Below are 19762 nucleotides of genomic sequence, written 5' to 3'. Positions count from 1 at the left end.
CCTTTTGGGTCTTCTAAGTATAGGATCATATCGTCCGCAAATAGTGATATTTTAAGTTCTTCTTTTCCTTTTTTTATGCCTTTAATTTCTTTTGTCTGTCTAATTGCTCTGGCTAGTATTTCAAGGACTAAATTAAATAGAAGTGGTGAGAGAGGGCATCCCTGTCTTGTTCCAGATTTTAGCGGGAATGCCTTCAGTTTTTCTCCATTTAGAATGATGCTAGCCTGAGGCTTAGCATATATAGCTTTTACAATGTTGAGGTAAGTTCCTGTTATCCCCAGTTTTTCTAGTGTTTTGAACATAAAAGGATGCTGTACTTTGTCGAATGCTTTTTCTGCATCTATCGAGACGATCATATGGTTCTTATCTTTAAGTCTATTGATGTGGTGAATAATATTTATTGATTTCCGTATATTGAACCAACCTTGCATCCCAGGGATGAATCCTACTTGATCATGGTGCACAATTTTTTTGATATGCTTTTGTATTCAAAATGCCATCTTTAAAGAAAAATGTTAACTCTTTGATTATATGATTCGTAGATTCATTTTTGACACAATTAACTTTACATGCAGAAGTGTCACCCACAAGAGAACATTACTCACAACTAGATGAAATTCCTTTCAGATATCTCACCCAGCTTCCATATTTGGAAAAACAGTTATTCCTTAATGATGGGATAAGTCATCCTTTATTTTATATGAATTCAATTTGATAAGAAATGAAATAATTGAAACATATCCATAGCATGATTTAATGAGCAAGAGGCAAAATCAGGTTGGATATAAAGCTAAATATTACTTTGATCTTTCAGATGAAAGTTCCAAAAGAGCACTGGCATGGAATTATTTATGCATTTGTGCAAGACCTGGTACTTTTGTGAAAGCTTCATTTGTTACCTTGCAGCCTAATATTGCATCACCTTTTATATTTGATGTATTCTCGTTTTCTTTCTTTTTAAGGAACATCTTATATTTTTTTTACTTATTCAATTACATATTGACAAGTTATAGTTGTATATATTTATGGGGGCACAAACTGTGTTACAATATTTAATACAATACGAAATTCCTAAATGAATTAATTTGCACATCACCTCTAATACTTAATATTTGCATTACAACGTTAAAAATTGATTCTCAGTGATATTGAAATGTATTCATTCATTAGCTATATTCACCTCCCTGAGAGTTTAACCTAAAAATCTGACTTATTCCTTCCCTCTTAATGAAGTTTTGTCCCCTTTGACCATCAGCTGCTCATTTCTCTACCCTGAAGACTATGGCAACCACCTTTCTATTCTCTGCTTCTAGGAGTTTAATTGTTTTAGATTCCACATGTGAGAGCATGCAGTATTTGTCTTTCTATGTTTGGCTTATTCCATTTGGCCTAATGTTCTCTAATTCCATTAATGTTTCAAACGGCAGAATTTCCAGTTTAAGGCTGAATACTATTTGTATAGATAAATCAGTTCTTCATTCTTTCATCTCTTGACGGTCATTTAGGTTGATTCCATAACTTGGCAATTATGAATAATGTGGAAATGAACATGAGCGTTCAGATATCTCTCTGACATATTGATTTAATATCTTTTGTGTACACACACAGAAGCATGTCTGTTAGATCATAAAGTAATTCTAGGTTTGGTTTTCACCATTTTCTTCTAAATGTTCCTCCCTGGTTGATATTTCTGTGATTCAATCTTTGTGTGATCAATTCAGTGACTCTGAACTTACAGAAAAATAATTTCTCACCATTTTTAAATAATTGGATTCTGTCATTACATAAAATGTGATTCTATTATAAAAGCAGATTAATGTATTATTAATACTGAAGACAATACGGCAGTTCTTTTACAGACAAGTAACTTCTCTTATACTTTATGATCCTCATAGTTTCTCAATCTACCATTAACTACTTTTGCAGAGGCTTTAGAAGACTCTGTATCTTGCAAAGTGCAAGGTCAATTCTTTTGCAGGATGTTACCAAAACAGTGTTCTCTTTCAAATGAGGAATTGAATGATATGAGGTTTAGTCAATGTGCCCTTGATATGGATTAGAACTTACTGTGGTTATGAGTAGAGACACAGTCTGATTCTCTGATGCCTTCACAATGGAAGCAGTTTCTTACTGGACAAACAGCACATTTTGATAAAAGCTTTATACTGTGAGATCGAGATGTATTCTCCAAAGAGATATGATGCACACATTATGTCCAGAATTTATGGCAAGAAGTAAACAGTTGAGTGATCTTAGGGTAATAGGCCTCCTTTGGAAGTATGAGGAGAGAAAGGCCCAAAGAGAAAGGGAATTCCTAAGATGTTAAATCCCAAAGGTGCATCAGGAGTTTAGCTCAGAGATATGTTTTTATTAAAATGACCTGAGAACCTACATAAATAGAATAGTTCCACCCATGAAACCAAGATATTCCTATTATAGGTGAGAAATTTTGAATTGTTGCTATGGATAAAAATTCATAGTATTTAAAATCCTGTGGTTAGAGTGACTGTTTAAATCTTTGTAGAGAAGGAAGTGGAAGGAGAGCTTCTACTGTAGAAGAACATGGTAGAGTTTTTAAAGTAATTGATAAAGTCATCGTTGCTGATCTCCTGGAAATTATGATCTAGTAGGGGAGAAAGAGAGTATTATTCTTTATCAAAAGTGTATTTTATTCTCTACTAATATAAAAGCAAGCAGACAGAATTTTAGACTGAGATAAGTGCTTTAAACAAAAGTGCCTCTAATGTGAAAGCATATAATAAAAGAAATTAATCTTATTGTTAGGATTTCTTGAAGTAATACCATCTTATTGGAGGCCAAAGGCTTGAGTAGGATTTAGGTATCATTTTGTTTGAGTGGGGAGAAATGAAAGTATTCTGAGAACTTAAAAATGCTAACATGAGAGGTGGCATGACACAGTTGATGCAATAAAAGATAACAAGGGTGGCTGAAACCCCCAAGATATGGGGGGAAATGGGCTATGGTGGTGAGATGATGTTCTTGAGATAACAGGAGCCTGAGAATTTTAACAAATCTATGTGAAATAATATGGTGCCACTGGGAGATTTCACACGTAATTTAGGCATAGCAACAATGTGGGAAACACACTTAATGTGATAAAACTAAGGATAAGCTGGATAGGCAGCTGCAAGAGTAATTAATCAAGGGAGAGAGGGCTACATCTGGATTGAAACAAAAGGATAGTGAAAGATGAAAACTAAAGGTGAATGGATTTAGAACACATTTATGGGTGAAATTGATAATATTTATGACATAAAAATAATCCTAAGGTCCTGGAATATTCAGTGGAATGGAATGAGATGTTATTGGTATACCTAGAGAAGAATCAGGTATAGAAGAGAGTAAGTACAGATTAGGTTATGTTGACCATGAGGTATTGACTTGAACAAATGAACAATGGGGACAAGTGGAAAGGTATCTTCAGAGAGCCAGGAGCAAACTGACAATAAATGAAGTCATCGGTATCTGATATTGAAATCATTGGAGATAATACTATTGGCATAGATTTCCTAGCAAGTGCGGATGATGAGAAGAAGAAGGGGAAAGAGTACCTAGTGCCTGCGATGTCCTACATTTAAAATCTACCTAGATGTTGGGAGAAAAGGAAACCCAGATGTAACTGATTCAGAAAGGGAACACAGCAAGGAAAGAGATTCATAATGTTACTCTGCTCACAAATCAAATAAGATGGGAGGAATTATTTTATAGATTAAGTTTCTTGGAGGTTATAGTTAATTGTTTGGAAAGAATAATTGACTTTTGTAGTACATAAGTCAAAGTCATAGTAGGATGAGTTAAAGAGTAAGTCAATAGTTATAAAATAGAAAAATTAGTGCATGTGAAAATTTTGGGGAAATTTACCCAAGCAAAAGAATATGAAACCCAAGTTGGAAAAATTCTTAGGGTTTAAAGCTGTTTGAAGTGAAAAGTAGAATAGTTCCCACAGGCTGGGGGTAAGAATGGTGTGAGAAATACACAGGTGTTGACAAAAGTGTTTTGGTTGGCCAGGAGAAATATGTTTTCTGGACCTATTATACAACAATGTGATCATGGTCAATAATCATATTTTGTATTTTTAAAAATTGTTGGAAAAATAGGTTTTAAATGCTTTCACTGCAAAAATAAACTATATATATAAGCTTACAGATACGTTAATCATTTGATGTGATCATTGTACTACGTGAAGATACATGAAAATATCACATTCTAAAACCAACACACATGATCAAGATTCAACAGTTAAAAATAAAAGTGTAAATTTAAAGAATAGAATTAAATTTTAAGAGCATGACTTATTTTACAATTGAAGAAAAATTTGCATACACAGAAGCTGATATTAACTACTAGAGAGAAAAGACAGCAACCAGTGTGGAGAGAACTTGATCAATGAAAGCACATGTTTTCTTTAGTTAAGGAGGGGTGATGAGGGGTGATGGCCTTGCACAGTTCACTGCCCAGGTCTATGGTAAGAAGAATGGAACCAGTCATCCAATATAAGACAAGAGGGAGAAGATATTTGCAAATATAGATGGTTTGATATATTTTGTCATATTTGGGTAGGAGAAAATAAGAGTTACTATTTGTTTAATGTTTTAGGGAATTTTTAGACAAAGAACAGGAAGAAAATTTGACATTGGTAAGAAAGTTATTTTAATCATGAAGAAGATGAAAGGCTTACAACTCCTAAGATGTAGACTACAGTTTGGGAGGTTAAAATGCGTTTGCCTCTATTACATTGAATCATAATTTGATATTGTGTGCAAATGTGCACACACATACTCATTATACACACACACTCTTCTTTGCTCTCTTCCAGTAAATTTCTTTGACATGCTTCAAGAATCCCATTTTATTTTTAAATTGACACAACAATCTCACATATGTATGTGGTACAGTATGATAGTTCAATAAATTTATACAATGTGCAATGATAAATCAAAACCTCATTTTAAAATTCATTTCTTGAAGTGGAAGAGATAAAGACAATTATCTGATCCTCAGCAACTTAGACCAAATAAATTGCAGAAGATGAAAGAATTTAATAATAATTCCTTGATCTCTTTTTATGTAATTTTTATTTATATATGACAGCAGAATAATTACAATACTTATTACATATATATAGCACTATTTATCTTATCTCAGGTTGTATACATAGTATATTCACACCAATTCGTGTCTTCATTCTTGTACTTTGGATAATAATGATCATCACATTCCATCGTCATTAATTACCCCATGCCCCCTCCGTTCCCCTTCAACCCCTCTGCCCTATCTAGAGTCTGTCTATTCCTCCCATGCTCCCTCTCCCATTCCCACTATGAATCACCTCTTTATATCAAAGAAAGTATTCAGCATTTGGTCTTTTGGGATTGGCTAACTTCATTTAGCATTATCTTCTCTAACTCCATCCATTTACTTGCAAATGCCATGATTTTATTCTCTTTTATTGCTGAGCAATATTCCATTGTGTATATATGCCACATTTTTTATTCATTCATCTATTGAAGGACATCTAGGTTGGTTGCACAGTTTAGCTATTGTGAATTGTGCTGCTATAAACATTGATGTGGCTGTGTCCCTGTAGTATGCTGTTTTTTAGTCCTTTGTGTATAGACCAAGGAGAGGGATAGCTGGGTCAAATGGTGGTTCCATTCCAAATTTTCCAAGAAATCTCCATACTTCTCTCCATATTAGCTTCTTCAATTTGCAGTCACACTGGCAATGTATGAGTATACCTTTTTCCCCATGTCCTCACCAACACTTTTTTTTAAAAGAAAACTGTTTATTTGCATCGTGTAGTTTGTAATTGCTAAAAGGAAGAAATGCTCAATTTCACTTTTATTACTCCTCTTTCTTTTTTTATTGGTTGTTCAAAACATTAAGGAGAGATATGAATTGCAGTAGATGGGGTAGAGAGAGAAGATGGGAGGGGAGGGGAGGGGGGATAATAGAGGATAGGAAAGATAGCAGAATACAACAGTCACGAATATGGCATCATGTAAAAATGTGGATGTGCAACCGATGTGATTCTGCAATCTGTAATTGGGGTAAAAATGGGAGTTCATAACCCACTTGAATCTAATGTATGAAATATGATATGTCAAGACCAACACTTATTTTTGTTTGTCTTTATAATAGATACTGTTCTGACTTAGAGTGGTTTTGATTTGCATTTCTCTAATTGCTAGTGATGATGAACATTTTTTCAAGTATTTGTTGATTGATTGTATATCATCATCTGAGAAGTGTCTGTTCAGGTCCTTGCCCCATTTATTGATTGGGTTATTTGTTTATTTGGTGTTTAGCTTTTTAAATTCTTTTCATACCCTAGTGATTAGTGCTCTATCTGATGTGTGAGGTGTAAAGATTTGTTCCCAAGATGTAGGCTCTCTATTCACCTCACAGATAGTTTCTTTTGCTGTGAAGAAGCTTTTTAGTTTGAGTCCATCCAATTTATTGATGCTTTATTTTAATTCTTGTGCCACAGGAGTCTTATTAATGAAGTTAGGGCCTAATCCAACAAGATGGAGATTAGGGCCTACTTTTTCTTCTATTAGACACAAGGTCTCTTGTATTTCTAAGTCCTTGATCCATGTTGAGTTTTGCGCATGGTGAGAGATAGGGGTTTAATTTCATTTTGCTGCATATGGATTTCCAGTTTTCCCAGCACCATTTGTTGAAGAGGCTATTTTTTTCTCCAATGAATGTTCTTGGCAACTTTGTCTAATATAAGATAATTGTAGTTTTGTGGATTAGTCTCTGTGTCCTCTAATCCGTACCATTGGTCTACCAGTCTGTATTGGAGCCAATACCAAGCTGTTTTTGTCACTATTTCTCTGTAGTATAGCTTAAGGCCTAGTATAGTGATGCCACCTTCTTCACTCTACCTGCTAATGATTGCTTTAGCTACTCTGGGTCTCTTATTTTCCAGATGAATTTCATGATTGCTTTTTCTATTTCTATGAGGAATGTCATTGGAATTTTGATTGGAATTGCATTAAATCTGTACAGTGCTTTTGGAAATATGGTCATTTTGATAATATTAATTCTGCTTATTCAAGAGCAAGATAGATCTTTCCATCTTCTAAGGTCTTCTTTGATTTCTTTCTTTAGGGTTCTGTAATTTCATTATATAGATCTTTCACCTCTTTCATTAAGTTGATTCCCAAGTATTTTTTTTCTTTTTGAGGCTATTGAAAATGGGAAAGTTTTCCTCATTTCCTTCTCTAAGGATTTCCCACTGATATACAGAAATGCCTTTGATTTATGGGTATTGATTTTATATCCTGCTACTTTACTGAATTCATTTACTAGTTCTAAGATTTTTCTGTGAACGTTTAGGGTCTTCCAGGTATAGAATCATATCATAAGCAAATAGTGCCAATTTGAGTTCTTCTTTCCCTATGTGTATCCCTTTAAATTCTTTCTTCTGTCTAGTTGCTCTGGCCAGTGTTTCAAGAACTATCCTATGATTCTTATCTTTAAGTCTATTGATGTGATAAATTACATTTATTGATTTTTGTATGTTGAACCAAACTAACATCCCTGGGATGAATCCCACTTGATCATGGTGCACAATTTTTGATATGTTTTTGTATTTGATTTGCCATAATTTTATTGAGAATTTTTGCATCTATGTTCATTAGAGATGTTGGTCTGAAGTCTTCTTTTTCTGATGTGTCTTGCCTGGTTTTGGAATCAGAGTGATATTGGCCTCACAGAATGAGTTTGGAATTGCTGCTTCTTTTTCAATTTCCTGAAATAAATTGTAGAATTCGGCTGTGTATCTGTCCTGTCCTGGGCTTTTCTTGGTTGGTAGACTTTTGATGGCATCTGCTATTTCATCACTTGAAATTAATCTGTTTAAATTGTGTATATCATCCTGATTCAATTTGGGCAAATTATATTACTCTAAAAATGTGTTGATGCCTTCTTAATGGATTGAGCAATGCACGTGATGTTTCCTACATATAAATAAAGCAAACCCGGGATCTCATTGTCTTTTTAGTGTGGAAGCTCAATTCCTAGGGTTGAAGAGCTGTCCTGCCCTTGCTTTCAAATGTCATGTGGTTTTTCTGTCACCTTCTTTTTCTTAGCTTTATTGTGTAGCCAGCCCACTTCACTTAAAGGGAACCCAAATTCCACCAACCACACAGGATGGGGTGAGAATCTTCAAGGGTGGTGATTTGTAATGAGTACATCTCTTCCTTTGTTCTTCCTTTGTTCTAGTGTTAATCATTGTAATTTTATTCTATCCAGTCATTCCCTTGCAGGGGAATACCCAAGGAGGTAGCATCAATCAATTGTTCTTTTTTTTTTTTAAGAGAGAGTGAGAGAGAGAGAGAATTTTTTAATATTTATTTATTTTTTTAGTTTTCGGCGGACACAACATCTTTGTATGTGGTGCTGAGGATCGAACCCGGCCACACGCATGCCAGGGGAGTGCGCTACCGCTTGAGCCACATCCCCAGCCCCAATCAATTGTTCTTATTGTTCAACTGCTTCTGCCACTATTAAAAGGGAAGAACTAGGTGCCTTGAGTAGAGAATTTAGAAAAATTCCTATCTTTGTTAAGATATCATTACCCAATAATGGAGGTGGACATTCATCCATCACCCCCAAAAGAAATGAGTGAACATTATATCTTTCTAACTACACATAGGTGAAGAGAAAATTACCTTAGTTTGGGTATTCTGCTCACTCCCATAATGAACAGGAATTAGCAGAAAATGATCCAGGAAATGGTGGCAAAACACTATAGTTGGCACCCATAGGAAATTTAATAGCACTATTTCCTACTTCCAGAATTACCCTCCATTCAGCCCCACCAATGGTGACTCTTTGGGGCTCCAGATGATTCTGAAGTCCTCCTAATTCTTGAGCCATCATTTAGAGAACATCTGATCTAAGGCCCCCATTGCCTTTGGGGCAGTGATTTCTCCAATGGCCACTCTGCAACATTAAATCAAAAAAGAATAATTGTGGCCCTTCCCTTATTTGAGCAATCATTCTTCTAATGCCCTGGTTGTTTACACAATAAAAAATGTCTTCAGGGGATCCAGGGTTCTGAGGAGGAAAGGGGTAAACCTTGAGAGCCATAGCCAATAATTGCACCTCTGTCTTATCCCTCTTTAACTATTTTCACTGATACCTGAAATTTTCTCCAGGTCTCAGTTATAAAAACCTGGGAGACTACCTAGAGTAGATCTTCTCAAGAAGTCCCTGTGCCTGTTGCCAATTTTAAAATATTATCTAATAGTTGATTTCCAATTTATAAAACAAATTAAGTCAGAATTGAGCCCCCAGGGGCTCCCTCATTAATACTTATGAATAAGAATAATGAATCCCTCCCATTTATTCCATTTTAAGCTCAGAACCAGGAGGTATCCCTACGTGATTCCTGAGAACTCATTCTATCATAATAGTCCAAGTTCCACAACTTAAGACTAATTTATTGAAAGCTTTATTATTCAAGTTTATTATTTACACTAAGAAACATCTTCAATATTTTTATAACAGAAAATTGATATAACCTGAGAAAGGGACCCTCAATTATTTTTGTACAGAATTTTAGGAGTAGCATAAACCTGATGTTGAAATGTGAAAGGGAGTAGAGGATTTGGGGTCAATATGTTGGAAACATAGCAAGTCTGAAAATAACAATGGAATAAATGCCATAAAAAAGGAACAAGGATTATAGTGTCATTCAGCTTTTCCTTTAAATGAGAGACATGAGGGAACATAGTGGCCATGCAGGGTTGCTATACAGTTACAACAAAAACTAAACTTTTGGTGAAGGGAAGAATAAAAAACTAAGAAAATATTTATCAGCTTTGAGATATCTTAAACTCTCTAGTGCCCAGTGAGTTGATTCATAAGTAGAAAAATTTGGTGATTTGATTACCCTCCCAATTCTTGATTCTCTAAAAGGATATGTTCTAATGCCCTTCCTGATGTGAGTCAGGTATATGCCATAAGACAACAGGCACAATGATAGAGACGTTGTCATTGCCACTGCAGTGACCTTAGTAACCTTGCTGAAAAAGATGCCACAAACACACACACACACACACACACACACACACATGCACACCCACAAGAAGAGAGCATAAGAGTGCCAGCCAGAAAATCCATGGTGCTTATGTAGTTATTGACTGCAGGAAAAGTGGAACAAGTGCAACAAGATGATACAGGCAGACAGAATATGGGTGAGAGATGGAGAAAATCTGTACAAAGGAAATATTACACAGAGAAGTCCAAAGCAGAAGATATTGGAAGCTAAATTAGATACCATCTCCATTAAAGCTGGGAGATGAAGAAGGTGAAGTTCAAAAGCCTGTCCTGTAGATGGCGGCATTGATTCAAGCCATCTACAGGACAGGCTTTTGAACTTCAAAAGGTTACTCTCCTGTAACATTTGCTGTTACAGGAGAGTGGGGAATTGAAGTTCCAAACCTCAGTTCTTGTGTTCTGACAAAAGGACAATAAGAATTAATGTTAAAAATAATAAATAATAATAAAGTCGGAAATGAAAATCCAAAAAGAAAATTTGGTTATGAGTAAAAGTGTAGTGAAAAGAAAATAAAGCTCAAGCTAAGAGCACTCCCAAGAGAAATTTGGTTGTCTCTGAGCAAAGATTGATAAAGGAAACTATGCTACTTTCAAATTTATTGTTGTTTGATATTTACCTTGAGAACTGGAGTCCACCTTGTGCAGTTTTGGCCTGCCAGACTGTAACTCCTTCATGTTGGGTAGGGATGTTTTTGAGCCTCCTTGGACATCTCCAGAACTGTCATAGTGATTATCTTATTCAGGAAGGCTTCATCTACAAGTCAATTCTATGTTAATGTGGGTGCTTGAATAAAAAAAACTCATCTTAGTACACTTGTGCTACTAAAGAATATTTCCTTCTAGTATACACTGAGAAACAATAGCTATAAATCCTTACTTTGTAAGGATACGAGTATACCTTGTCAGGAGTTTATCTCATTTATCTTTCCTTCTTGATGTATTTCTTCATTGATTCCCTTTGTTTTACATGTTTATTTTCAAGGTTAGCACACCTGTTCTTGCTCAACAAAGTCCTTGATTGCTCATTAAGAGTAATAAATAAACGCTGTGATCCTGCTATACTATTAGTTCACATTCCATTGCTCATTACCACTACCTAAAGAACTTAATGTGAGTTTCTTATCTTTCAGGTTAAAGTGTTCTGAGTTGTAATCTGTGGGGGTTTTTATGACAATAAAATTTTCAATATTTGTTTTCATATTTTTATAACTTGGTTTCATTGTATTCTTTGATAAATGCATAATAAATTATTTTTATATGGTGTAAGTTAGTGAAGTTCATTTATTTCCATATGAATCTCAATTTATCAGTAACGGCTATTGAAAATATTTCTTTTGTTCCTTTAATCCCCTTCACCTAAATACAATAAACAATTGACTATATTTATGTGGGTCTATTTGGGGACTTCTGGGTAGTTACATTGATCTATTTATCTTTTTTACACCAATATATCACTTTTGATTATTGTAACTTCATCAAGGTCTTTATTTATTATGTTAGTCTAAATACTCCAATTTTATTCAACTTGTTAAGTTCATTTGTGCTATTTTTGGTACTTTATATCTCTGTGTGAATTATGCAATCAACTTGTAACATTCTAAGGCTGCTTCCTAGAATTTTGATTTGAATTGCATTGAATCTACAGATAAGCAATGATCAGGTAGATGTCTGAAGAATGTTGAAAGTTTAAATCCGTAAAGATGAAATTTTTCACTACTAAAGTTGCCATAATTTATCTTAGCAGTATTTTAAAATTTCACAATATAAATTTTATTAATTTATTACAAAGTATCTTATGATGCTATTAAGAACATTTAATGTATCCAATCATTTGCTCATTGACTACAAATGCAATTGATTGTTAACTGTAGACCTTCTATACTGTTAACTTGTTAAGATCATTTATTGATTGTAACAGTTTCTGAGTATTTTCTACAATGTCATATGCAAATAAATATATTTTAGTTTTATGCCTTTAATTTATCTTTTACACTGTGTAGATTCTTCAGTACAACATCAAACAGAAAGTGGTACAAAGGGCTTCCTTAACTGCTTGTTACTATAGAAGAAAAGCATTGGTTATATTACCAAAAAGTGAATATTAGATGTGGGGTTTTTAATTGCCATTTATTGGGTTGTGGAAGAATAATTCTGTTGCCACTTCTAGGAGGTTTTTGCTTGTCTGCTTGTTTTCTTGCTTTAGTTAGCAGTGGTGTTTTAATTTTTATTAACTTATCTTTCTGTCTTTTTTGAAATGATCATATTAAGCTCTTATTATTCCATTAATGTGGTTAATTGGTTTACTTTCTAATTGTAATCAGCTTTATGTTCTTGGAACAAAAATGAAAAGGTCATTTTATGAATTGCTATTTGTGACCTATAAAATATTTTATTGAGAATAATTTCTTCCATATTTATGAAACGTTAATGATTTAGTTCATTTTAGTTCAGTGTAATTGGTCTCATGAAATGTGATGAAATGTATCTTCTATTTTCTGAGAGTTTGGTGAGATTTGTAGTAATAATTTCTTAACTTGAAAGAGTGACCAATGAAATCATTAAAAACTTTTTTGATTATGCCTTTTATTTCTATTTCATTTAAATAGTTATTTTCTCTTTTACTTTTTTTGCATTAGTTATTATAGTTTATGTTTGTCAATGAATTTCCCCACTTAATCTAATATGAAGTATTTGTTGACAAAGCTTAAGATATTCCATGTTAAACATTTTGATATGTGTAAGATTCATAGTGATGTCTCCTCTTTCATCTTAGAATCTGACATTTGGGAGGTTTTTCTTTCAGTATTTTTTTTCCTATTTTTAAAATAATTATCCACCACTGATCTGTATTTTTGTCTACCACCCCAAGTTTGCTGAAATATTTTTAGAGATGGCATTTAATCTACAAATATATTTGTGAGAAAACGGCATATTAAAAATTTTGGTTCCTATGAAGAGGAAGCCTAGAAAATCTTTCTCCTAGGAAGGAGAAAATCTTTGCCACCTGTACCTCAGATACAGCATTAATCTCCAGGATATACAAAGAACTCAAAAAACTTAACACCAAATAACCCAATTAATAAACAGGCAAAGGAACTGAACAGACACTTTACAGAAGAAATATATTTGGTCAACAAATATATAAATAAATGTTCAATATCACTAACAGAGCAATGTAAATCAAAACTACACAGATTTTATTTCACTCCAGTCAGAATGGCAATTATCAAGACTACAATAACAATACATATTGGTGAGGATGAGGGGGTAAAAGTACACTCATGCATTGCTTGTGGGACTACAAATTGATGCAAATACTATGGAAAGTGGTTTGTAGATTCCTTGGAACATTTGAAATGGAACCATCATTAGATCTGGTTATCCCCTTCCTAGGACTTAAAATCAGCCACATCAATGATTATAGCAGCTCAATTCACTATAACTAAACTGTAGAACAAACCTATGTGTCCTTCAACAGATAAATGGATAAAGAAACTGTGCTACATATACACAATGAAATATTACTCAGCCATAAATAAGAATGAAATAATGGATTTGCAGGTAAATGAATGAAACTGGAGAATATCATGTTAAGAAAAATAAGCTAGTCCCCAAAACCAAAGGTCAAATGTTCACTCTGATATGCCGATGCTGACTCACAACAGGCAGTGGGGAGAGAGTGGAGGTGCACAAGATTGGACAGGGGATGTAGGGGGATAGGAGGGGAAATGGGATGGGAAAGACAGTAGAATAAATTGAACATGACTTTTCTATGTTCATAGATAAATACAAAACCAGTGTAATTTCATATTATATAAGACCACAAAAATAGGAAGTTCTACTCCATGTATGTATGATATGTCAAATACATTTTTTGTTATGTATAATAACTAAAAAAGAACAGATAAAAATTTAAATGGAAATTGCATCCCTAGCACTGGAAAAAAAACTAATTTGATTATATCACAACAACCATAGGACCTGTACATTTTAACTACATCCACCCCCCCACACACATTTTGAATTCTTAATGTCACAGTGTACATCCTTTTATATTGTACATTTCTTAATGGAGGATTGTATGTATATATTATTTTTATTAATGCTTTTGTATTTTCCCCTTCATGTTAAATATATAATTGATTTTAAAAACTATTGGTTCTTCCAATGCACAAACATGTCATATCTCTGTAGTAGTTATGTTCTATTCTATTACTTTGGGTCTCTTTTATAATGTTGAATGATGGGGCATCAGTTGACTGCTTTTTTTTTTAACCATTATTCTCAAGGAGAAATATTTTACTATTTTTATTTTTAATTACAAAATTAGCTATAGATTTTTTTAAAATGCATAGCCTTTATCAGGTTAATAATGCTCCCTTCTGATTCAATAATCAGTAATTATCATCCTATACTCTAAATAACATACTATAATATTACCTCTCAGCTATTGTTTATATGAATAAATATTTACTTTATCTTCCTTTTTGAATGATGTTTTATTTGGATATATAATGCCAACTGACAGAATTTTTCCTCAACATTTCAAAAATTGAGTTTAGTTTTCTTGCTCCATACTTTGTGTTGAAAATTGTTGACCACCACTTAAAAGCTGTTCCACTAGCGATAATATTCATAGACTGTGACCCTGTAAGCCCACTCCTATATATATTCTAAATAAAATGTCTCCAGGCTCACAATAGAATGTGTGTGTGCTTGCACAAGCGCATCTGTGGGCAAGATGTTCATCATCTTATCATTAATGGTGATAGGCTGACAAAACATAGTTTTTCATAATCTGTGTGTGGTTAAGAAATTATTCCTGCTGACATATTATGAAAATCTCTGAAGTAACCAAATGCAAGAAGTAAAGTACAGATAATAACTTAAATGCATTAAGAAAACAATTGAGTTGAAAGTGAGCCACCTATCATTGTACAAACAATGGATATTAGCTATAAAACAAGTATTTAGAAAGTCAGTCCATATTCATGCATCTTAAAACATGAATATGGACTGACTGAGTTTTCTGATAGTATCCAAAGAGGAATATGGCCTTGTGTTGTGGCACTTGCCTGTAATCCCAGGGAGTCTGCAGGCTGAGGCAGAAAAATTGTGAATTCAAAGTCATACTCAGCAATTTAGAAGGCCCTAAGCAACTCAGCAAGAACCTGTCTCTAAGGAAAATATTAAAAAAGGGGCTGGAAATGTGGGTCAGTGGTTAAGCACCCCTGAGTTCAATCCCTAATACCAAAACAAACAAACAAATAAAACAAAACAAAAGAGAAAAGAAACATGGATTCTTGCAAGTTGGATAAAAAATAATCAGCTCTTTAATTCTCTATGGTATGTTGACATTGTAATGGGATGACTATTACTTTTGGTGTCTCACCTACATGATAATTTATTAGGACCTTGAAGAGTATACAGAAAATATTCAAGTAATTCACTTAATTTCATTTTTAGCTCAAAGGTAAAAAAGTAACCATCACTTCTCATGCCCATAAGCCTTAACCTATCAAAATATATGTATTAAAATGATTCATAAATTTGTAATAATTTTACTTATTCCTTCAGAATGTGCATTTTTTAAAGCCTTCTTAAAGAAAGTTGACAAACTGTTAGTTCAGAAGAAAAAAAATATATGTGCATGGCTCAGGCTGGGAGTGACCTAATCAGATACCAGTCACCGTATTTTCTCATAAGAGGTTCAGTGACCTCCACCTCATTTTAGGACTGATTTTGGAGTACAATTTCTGGTTCCATCTTTAAGAAGTTGTTGGGAAAACTGAAGATTTGGGGAGTAATGAGAAAATACTGTGCATGTTTTCCAGAGTTAAATCACAGTTATTAAACCAGAAACTCCATTTGCTATTTGAAAATAGCAGTTTGGATCATCTGGCCCAAGATCATTAATTTCATAAGATTCAATTTTGCGGATGATTGCTCCAGAATCCAATTTGTTCTTTTCATTTTTCTTTCCTTCCTTCCATCCTTCCTTTCTTCTCTTTCTTCCCTCCTGCCACGATGGGCAAAAGGTGAGACTTATGCAGTCCAGTGGGGAAATAAAGAATGTCCACTTGCTTCTGCCCCTTTCAATGCTTTATTTACTCAAATTACTCAGTACAATTTTACTCTATAGGCTCTTAATCAAGAAAATTACAATCCTTAATGCTAGGCTCTGCAATAGACATAATCCATTCATAGTGAACAATTCTAGATTAATTAATTCATAGCAAACAATTCTAGATTAATTAATTCTAAGTACTGCAAACACACTTAATTATGAAAGGCTAATGACAGACATTTCCCCTGCATGCTGAGTTGTGTCAGATCAAAAGTCTCAAGCTTACGCTTTAAGTCCAGCAGATGCACACTCACTCAAACCATGGTGATCAGGTCAAGAACCAAGGCAGGCTTCTCCTGGGGTGGAGCTGAGGACTGGTTGAGGAGTGGGTCATAAGGAGAAGTTGTGGCTTTCACTAGGGTTAAGATGTGGCTGTAGAGTTTGAGAGCAGTGAGGACCATGCAGAGGATCAGGCAAATGATGACAAGTGGTGGGATGTCAGTCCAGGTCCTCATCAGGCTCTCCAGCTTGTGTGCATCAGTATTAGCTGGCTGAATTATCTGTTCATTTGTTCTATGATTTATACTAAATTTGGGAGCTTTTGACCCCTCTTCAATCCTTATCAGCTACCACTGGATTTCTCATTCACATAATTTACCCTGGGGTTAAAACATCTGGTCTGATGGTTCCCACCCTGATTTTCACCTTTCCCTCTTATCAGGCACCTTTCCCTCTTACCTGGTGAGGGCAACCTGCCAGAGGCTTCACTCTGATTTTATCATGGTAGAGGAAGTAACTTGTTTGTGCCTGAGGGCCATACCAGAGGGCTCCCTTAGGCATGCCTGGTGAGACTGCAGGTTTCAAATTGGAGTTTTTAAAATGGAGTTGCTTAGGCTCAGGCCTAAGGCCATCTTCACACCTCCTTCCCTCCATTCCTCCTTTTCTCTCTCTTTCTTTCATGGAAAATAATGTTGATGAAACTTTAATTATAAAAAAGTATTCTTTTAATAAAATTCCTATTGAGGATGATTGGCATGCCAATGATTTCTGTATTAATGAGTGTGGATCATGCATCATATTCATTTGACAAAACCAAACTACTTCTGGAATGGCTTCTGCCTAAACCCATACAAATATATTTTTTATCCCACCCATACAAGTATTTTCTTCTTATGTTATGAAATTTGATGTCCTTGAGACCTGAAAGAATTCGTACAACACAATCTCATATACTCTTGATTTTCACCCCACAGGCAAAATGTTCATTGTGAGGATCAAAAGCAGATAAACATTGGGCACAATAATGTGGCAAGATGGATGAATCTTGGCACTCTCAAAATAATGGGTGATAAAAAAGGAGAAGAACACTGGGATGTGGAAGGAAACAATGGCACAGATACGGGCAGTGCAGTAGCTTAAGGCCTTCTGTTGAGTATGTCCTGAAACGAGGCTGATTGCTGCAGGGAGGACCATGGTGTCAGAGACTGAGATGAACAAGATGTCAAAGGCTCAAAACAAAAGGATCAATATGAGACTGTAGGTAGTATTGAATTTGGTATTGCCACAGGATAACCTGATTATCGACATATGGTTGCACTAAGCATGAAAAATAATACTGCTTCTGTAGTAGGGCAAGTTCTTGCTGAGAGAAATGAATGAAATTATAAGCAATAACCTCTGAGAAAGGTGAATACCATGACCTTTGCAATAATTAGACTGGTGAGGATGATTGAGTAACACAGAGGGTAGTAGAAGGCCATTCAGCAGTCCAGGGACATAAGCATAACCAGAATCCATTCCCTTGAAGGTGGGGACAAGGAACATATGGACCATTTATCCAAGCTTACTTCCTTGAGATGGAACCAGAACACACTGAGGGCTTTAGAGATTGTACTAGAGAATATGACAAGGTCAGTTAGAGAAATCATAGCCCAGAGTAGTACATGGGCCTGTGCAGGGAGTCCTCAAAGTGAATGAGGTAGAAGAGTCCACAATTCCCAATCATAGCCACAACACGTGTGAAGTAAAATAGGAAGGAAATCCATATGTGCCTGTCCTCTGGTTCTGGCATCTCATGAAGAATGAAAGAGTCAGGCAGTGCAGTGGGCCACATCTGAAATCCCAGAGACTTAAGAGGCTAAGCCAAGAGGAGCATAAGTTCAAGGCCAGCCTCAGCAACATAGCAAGGCCTTAAGCAGCTTAGAAAGACCTTGTCTCAAAATTTAAAAAAATGAAAAGGGCTGGGGATGTGGCTCAGTGGTAAAGCACCTAGTACCAAAGGGGATGGGAGAAAATGAATGAGGCAAGCCTGGGAGAGAGAAGATAGCAGATTAGAGAAAGGACACATTTCCCAGAAGTTTCTTACCGCCAGATTTTTAGAAAACGGGAAGACTGCTCCTCTGTGGGGTGGGTAACTAAGGAACTCACTGAAAATTAGTGTTGGACAACAAAAGAAACCATAGAAACACAGTTAGTCAGAAAATTCAAACAGAGCATAAGAAATAATATGTTAGCGACATGCCAGTCACGACTGCTGAGGAGAAGGGGTAATGCAGGAAGAGAGAAAGGAAGGCACAGTGGACAAAAAAATTTAAAAATAAAAAACAATTGGCCTTGGAGAACTAATAGAACAGAGAAGGAGGCTCATCTTAATAGATCCAGAGTTGGTGGGAGAAGTGGCTGCATGGAAACCAACCAAAGCACACAAGTCCAGCAGTAAATAGTTTGACCAGGACCAGGGTCACCATCTCAGGAACAATTCATAATGCTGTGTAGCAGTGAGCAGAGACAGGAGGTCAGGAATTCATAAAAGAAGTTTCCAGTGAAACCAGGAGTTGCCTACTGTGACCCTCAAAATGTGCCCAAACCAGAGAAAACTGTGCCGGAAACTGCATACAGTCTCTGAGAACTCCCTTTCCTGCTGGTACCCCATAAGAGATATTTGTGAAACCTTGATGGTTTAGTCCTTCCTTGTACTTTGAAAGTAGATTTTACTGGAGACCCCTAAAACCCAGATGTCTGGCTGAGATCAACACCTACCCAGCAACAGGGGTCATGGATCAAATCTCAAATACACAGTAACAGAGTTCCAAAGGTCAGCCAAGACGATACCCAACTACTAGAACTTCCATTTAGGACTATGCACCATCCCTGCCACAGGAATACACAATTTGTCAGCACTCCTGTAGTTCCTCCTACCCACACTGGGAGACAGGAGGCTGAGAACTACTACAACCAGCTTTGGCTCCTAGTCACTATAACTGGAAGCTATGTTAGATACACAAAGATATAAGACTTCTCACCCACCAGCCCTTTAACCAAGAGCTGTAGAGTCTAAAAATAAATATGAAGAATCAAAATTCATCCTTGCCAACCATTTTGACTTGCTCAATTAAAATAATTCCTTATTTTTAATTAAGATTTTTTTTCTCTTCCCTGGGTTCAATCTCTAACAGCACATACACAAAAGAATTCTCTTTTTCTTTTCTCTTTTTCATTTTCTCCACATTCCCCCTGCCATTTTGAATTTTTTACATATTTAAATCTTTTTATTATTTTAAATATAATTTTATTATATTTTACAATTTTATATTCTGCAAG

General features: G+C 35.1%; 1 protein-coding gene and 1 pseudogene across 1 annotated transcript in view; both read right to left on the bottom strand.

The window, feature by feature from the left end:
• Positions 1–10770, bottom strand: part of LOC107157471 (olfactory receptor 52P1-like) — a 23676-nt gene extending 12906 nt beyond the window's left edge. Inside the window, 1 exon segment of the mRNA XM_015503850.1 lies at positions 10713–10770. Coding sequence (XP_015359336.1) covers positions 10713–10770 — 58 coding nt within the window.
• A 6458-nt stretch (positions 10771–17228) lies between these two features.
• On the bottom strand, positions 17229–18275 carry LOC107157460 (annotated as a pseudogene).
• Positions 18276–19762: the final 1487 nt, after the last annotated feature.

Source organism: Marmota marmota, unplaced genomic scaffold (genome assembly GCF_001458135.2).
Source record: "Marmota marmota marmota unplaced genomic scaffold, marMar, whole genome shotgun sequence".
Classification (NCBI taxonomy): domain Eukaryota; kingdom Metazoa; phylum Chordata; class Mammalia; order Rodentia; family Sciuridae; genus Marmota; species Marmota marmota.
The sequence above is the reverse complement of the archived record's forward strand: the minus strand, read 5'-3'. Positions and strand labels throughout refer to the sequence as shown.